The sequence below is a fragment of the Rhinolophus ferrumequinum genome, chromosome 21 (genome assembly GCF_004115265.2).
Source record: "Rhinolophus ferrumequinum isolate MPI-CBG mRhiFer1 chromosome 21, mRhiFer1_v1.p, whole genome shotgun sequence".
Classification (NCBI taxonomy): domain Eukaryota; kingdom Metazoa; phylum Chordata; class Mammalia; order Chiroptera; family Rhinolophidae; genus Rhinolophus; species Rhinolophus ferrumequinum.
In genome coordinates, this window is record NC_046304.1 from 37,612,618 (window position 1) to 37,618,005 (window position 5,388).

General features: G+C 54.7%; 1 protein-coding gene across 1 annotated transcript; it reads right to left on the reverse strand.

The window, feature by feature from the left end:
* Positions 1–1,643: 1,643 nt before the first annotated feature.
* Positions 1,644–4,620, reverse strand: KRT16 (keratin 16). The gene is made up of 8 exons (XM_033089967.1): positions 4,007–4,620; positions 3,445–3,527; positions 3,147–3,303; positions 2,877–3,038; positions 2,659–2,784; positions 2,145–2,365; positions 2,003–2,052; positions 1,644–1,890 (listed from the first exon to the last, which is right to left on the reverse strand). The coding sequence occupies exons 1-8, from the start codon at positions 4,535–4,537 to the stop codon at positions 1,790–1,792; spliced, it is 1,431 nt and encodes a 476-aa protein (XP_032945858.1). The 5' UTR covers positions 4,538–4,620; the 3' UTR covers positions 1,644–1,789.
* Between the last annotated feature and the right edge of the window lie 768 nt (positions 4,621–5,388).

Below are 5,388 nucleotides of genomic sequence, written 5' to 3' on the forward strand. Positions count from 1 at the left end.
CCAGGAAACAAGGGATGTAACACAGAAAAAGATGCCCAGCGTGACAGTGAGGGGAGCTTCCAGGGTGACAGCAGCCTAGAGAGCATCCAGACAGACCGAAGCAGGCGGACAGAGAGCTCCAGGAGGGACATCTTTGAGAAGATGAAATTGATGGAATATGCGGTGTTTAATATATTAAGAGGATATTTATACTTCTGGCAGTGAAATGAGAGAATAAATTAGCGATAGGTACGTAGAAAACCGAAACAAATTGAAAAAGATATATTTATTCCAAGAAAATTTAATATAGTATAAAGCATGATTTGACTGTGAATAATATTTAAATAGTCATAATAATATAAATATTAAACATTTCTCTAATGAAAATATAAATATATTAAAAGGATAGGAAAAAGTGAAGGGGGCAGCGCTGTATAAGAGAGCTAAGTCTCCATCCTTTAGAGCAGGAAGTCAAGTGATTCAAAAGTAAAACTGGTTGTATACAACTGTAATTTAGGGAAAAAAAAAGAGGCAAATGCCAAAAGTAACAGCTACGAGTTATAAGTAGGAGGTGGGAATGGAGGCGCAGGACACAAATTAGGATGGATCTTTTTCCTAACAGGTCTTACTATGTTGCACATACATAACTTTGATTTTTTTAATGACAAATTTATATGTGGAAGGCATCCATGGCAAGGGACAGGTGTGGAACACTGCAATTAGTCAGGTATGTCTGATTCATGGAGTGCCAGGCAGGGAAGGGCAGGAAGGTACCAAAGCAGGTTGAGAAGGAAGTGCCGAGTATCAGAGGGGAAAGGGAACGTCGTAGGTGGTTTTCAGCACCAGACTCCTGGTCACATCCTTGTTCTTGACCTTGACCACATTCTTGTTAGAAAGGTCATTAGGCAGAAATGGGGATGGGAGAGATGGACAGTAAGGGGTCCCAGTGAGTAGGCTGTGGCCAGTTCTGGGGAGAGAGGAAGCAGGACCGAATGTGGTGGCGGGGGTGGGGATAGAGCACACAGGTGACAGATATTTCCTAGGGGACTCGTCACACTCGACTCACAGGCTGAGGGGAATGAAGAAGAGGAAGAAGGTGACAGGAGTGACGAGGAACAGGTTAGGAGAAGAAAGGTCCTAACCCTGGATACCATCCCCAAGGCACAAGGCTCTCCCTTCCACCATCCAACACAAAACTCGTGTGAGCTTTGGAGTCTTTGGGTGAAAATACCTAAAAAGTCAGAGTAGTATAAAAGAAAGGCCTGGACTTTGTAGCCACACAGCCTTGAGTGTGAACCACAGTGGTGCCACTGACGATGTGTGTGTCTTCATGCAAGTCACTTAACCTCTCTGAATCCCAGGGTTGTCTCCATTCCAAAATGGGCCTGATCACACCCACCTCCCAGAGTTACCAGGAGGGTCTAAGGAAAGAATCTCTGTGCAATGCCTCACACGGCGTCTGTCAACACGTATGAGCTCCCTCCTATCCTGTGTCCCACCTCCCACTCCCGCAATGGCTTGGAGGTCTTCCAAGAAGACCCTGCAAACTCTTCTGAGCCTTGCTCTTTCTGGCATCCTTCAGGCTGTGAGGTCCCAGAAGGTTCCTGAGAGGCACCGTCAACTCCTCTCCCTTCAGTTCAAGAACGGAGACCACACAGGTTTGCATCAACCAGAAAATCAGCTTTATTAGCCTACCACCAGCAGAGAGGGAGGGGAGACAGCTGGGAACTGTGCTGGAAGAACAGGGGCGTGACCCGTGCCTGCAGGGGGTGAGGCCGGTGGGTGGGCAGGAGGACCTGGGAGAGGCAGATCAGTGCTTGGAAGTCTGACCCTGGCTAAAGCTGGAGGAGCCCTGCTCCTTGAGGATGGGCCGGGTCTGGCGGCCGGAGGAAGACGAGGAGGAGGAGAAGACTGTGGGAGAGAAAAGAGGAGGTGAGAAGAGCTCTGGAAGCAAAGTTAGTCCAACACAGGGAAAAGGGAGGTCTGGGGGCTCTGGTATGCCCGGGACCCTCAGGAACCTTACCATCTCTGGAAGAATAGGCTTGGCCGGATGTGTGCTGGGAGGAGGAGAGGCTGTGGGGGAGAAAAGGCAGAGCAGTGAGGTGAGCTGGGAGCAGCACTGGGCTGAAGGGTCTGTGGGGCAGAACTGGGGGCCAGGCACTTACTGGGCATCCTCGCCCTCCAGCAGGCGGCGGTAGGTGGCTATCTCCTGTTCCAGACGTGTCTTCACATCCAGCAAGATCTGGTACTCTTGGCTCTGCTGCTCCATCTCGCAGCGCAGCTGGGACAGCTGCTCCTCCACGCTGCTAATCAGCCCCTGGATCTGGGACAGCTGCATGCAGTAGCGGCCTTTGGTCTCCTCCAGGCTGCCCTCCAGGGATGCTTTCTGTGAGTGGGAGAAAGAAAAAGCGAGTCAACGGAGATGGTCACTGCTATCCCTCCAGGTCTCTGGGTATGTTTCCTGTGAGGTGTGTAGATTTTGACCCCAAATGGGCTACTTATAGGCCAGACAACATGGAGAAAAGTAATTCCACCATTCTGGGCCTTAATTTCTCTATCTATGTATTATAATAGGTACAATGATCCCCTCAGTTCCATTCCTGGGGAAAAAAGAGCTGGGACTGTACTGTGGCCGTTACTGGTGACTTGGGGGCTGCGGCGGGGCCGGGCCCTTCATACCATGCTGAGCTGGGACTGCAGTTCAATCTCCAGGCCCTGGAGCACCCTCCGGAGCTCGGTCACTTCACTGCGGCCACTCTGCACCAGTTCGCTGTTAGAGGCCACTTCTTTGTTCAGCTCCTCTGTCTGAGATAGGAAAGAAGAGCAGGTGTGAGGCGCTCCAGACGCGCCCCCTGGCTGGGAAGTCCTGCCGGCAGGCTGAGGACCCCAGACTTCACCTTGCTCAGGAACCAGGCCTCGGCTTCTCTGCGGTTCTTCTCTGCTATCTGCTCGTACTGGTCACGCATCTCATTCAGGGTACGGCTCAGGTCCACGCCCGGGGCGGCGTCCATCTCCACATTGATGTCCCCGCCTGTCTGACCCCGCAGGGCTAGCATCTCCTAGGAAGGGATGGCGGGAAGCGGTCGGCTCAGCTGGCCCCTTTCCTGACCCAAGTGCTTCTGCAATCCCCTTGAACCAGCCTCCCACTGCCAATGCAGCGACCTCACCTCCTCGTGGTTCTTTCTCAGGTAGGCCAGCTCTTCCTTCAGGCTCTCAATCTGCATCTCCAGGTCGGCTCTGGCCAGGGTCAGCTCGTCCAGCACCCTGCGCAGGCCGTTGATGTCGGCCTCCACGCTCTGGCGCAGGGCCAGCTCATGCTCATACCTGGCAGGACAGAGGTCAGCGTATCAGGTGCCATCCATGAGGCTTCTGAGACTCAAGTCCTGCCGGTGCTCCTGGATGGACAGCCCCACTGCTCACCCCTGCCCTATCCTCTCTGCCCTCAGCCCACCACAGGCCGCTTACTTGGTCCTGAAGTCATCGGCTGCCAGCCTGGCATTGTCAATCTGCAGAATGGGCTGAGCATTCTCGATGGTGGCTGCAATGATCTGCACAGGGGATAAAGAACAGGGTCAGCTAAGATCCTGCTACTCAGGGGTGAAGAGCACCGAGGGGAGAAAGAACTCCTTCAAGTTTGGGGGTCACCTAGCAGGCAGCTCAGGTCCTGGGCTTCCCCAGCCAGCCTGGGGTGCTTTCTCCACCCAGCTCAGGATGTGCAGGGGATGCAGCCTACCTCTCCCACCAATGCATCCTGGGCCCCAGGCTGAGAGAAGCTGAGGGGGCAGTGCAAAGAATGCTTGCAGGGCATAAGAAAGTCAGGGGTCCTGGCCCAGCTCAGACACCTAGATGCTGAAAAAGGACCCTCTACCACCAATTCTCTGAGTGGCCCTTGGCCACACCCCCAAGGCCGGCCTCAGTCTCCCTGTTTATAAAATGGAGATGTTACCAAGTGCTTTTCTAGGGGCCACTGCAGCCATGACTTCTTTCAACGCTCCAGCCACCAGAGCCACCCCCATGGCCCACCCACCTTGTTCCTCAGGTCCTCGATGGTCTTGAAGTAGGGGCTGTAGTCCTTGGTCTCGCTGGGCCGCTGCCTCTGGTACCAGTCACGGATCTTCACCTCCAGGTCGGTGTTGGCCTCCTCCAGGGCGCGCACCTTGTCCAGATAGGAGGCCAGGCGGTCGTTGAGGTTCTGCATGGTGATCTTCTCGTTGCCAGAGAGGAGGCCGCCATCGCCACCACCAAAACCAGCGCCAAAGCCACCACCGAAGCCACCACCGATGCCAGCACCAAATCCACCACATCCTCCTCCAAAACCACTACCCAGGCCCCCACCAAAGCTGCTGCTGCTGCTGAAGCCGCCGCCATAGCCGCCCCCCAGTCCGCAGGACCCCCCGGAGGAGTAGCGAGTGGAGGAGACTGACAGGCCCCCGTAGGCGCTGGGGGCCCGGCAGGACCCTCCAGCCAGGACGGAGGACATGCGGCTGGAGCCACCGCCAATGCCACAGGAGCCCTTCATGGAGCCGGAGGAGGTGAACTGGCGGCTGCAGGTGGTCATGGTGCCGAGGAGGGAGGTGAGTGAGCGAGTGAGTCAGCAGAGAGAAGAGAAAGGTGCTCAGGGAGGCTGGAAGGATGCTGGGGCTGCCTCAAACTCCAGGCACCTTTATATACACCTGGGAAAGGTGGAGTCCTTTTAACTGCTGACTCTGAGTTCCTATCCAGATTTCATCACTCCAGGTCCCGTCCAACTCCCCACTCCACATTACTCAGCCCAGGGTCTACTCACTTCGCTGTGCTGCTCAGAGTTCCCACCCAGCTTTGGGGGGTGTGGAGCTGAGAGAAAATACACAAAAACGAGTCGGTCGTGTCAGGCTGGGGCGGCAGGAATCTGGCTCCTGTTCCTGGAGCCCGAGGGACCGGCAGGGCCTTGGCACAAGCGGCTTTGTGGCAGCTGCGTCCCCAGGCAGTGAGTCAGCCCATGGAAGGACTCCCTGCCCCACGGTGACAGCCATGGCTGAAATGGCCTCAGCGATACCATCCCAGGGCTGTCTCAGGATGCAGCCATGGGGATCCTACATGTCTGGCTCTTACAGGAGAGCTGAGTTCATGGTCTCACTCTGCTTTGCTCACTGTGTGACCTGAGGCCTCTCACCTACCCTCTCTGAGCCTATTTTCCCTCAGTAAAGTGACAAGGCTGGATCTTGGAGTCCTTTCTATTTAATAGTTATAATAATTCTATGACTCTCTTTCCCTTACTGGATCGAACCCCAGTTTTGGAGGCTGCCTTTGAGCCTCAGGACTTCCAGAAACGGTGTGAACCATGGAACCAGCATGCATTGTGGAGCCAGACAGGTGGTGGCTTGAATTCCACTCTGCCCCTTACAAGCTGCATGGTATAGGCAGTCCTTT

Bases quoted from the DNA above. Each gene is read 5' to 3' on its own strand.
- KRT16 (XM_033089967.1), bottom strand. From the start codon at position 4,537: ATGACCACCTGCAGCCGCCAGTTCACCTCCTCCGGCTCCATGAAGGGC. The intron at 2,785-2,876 runs GTGAAGTCTGGG...TTCCTATCTCAG, and splicing joins AGGCCTGGTTCCTGAGCAAG to ACAGAGGAGCTGAACAAAGA. The intron at 1,891-2,002 runs GTAAGGTTCCTG...TCTCTCCCACAG, and splicing joins AGCCTATTCTTCCAGAGATG to TCTTCTCCTCCTCCTCGTCT.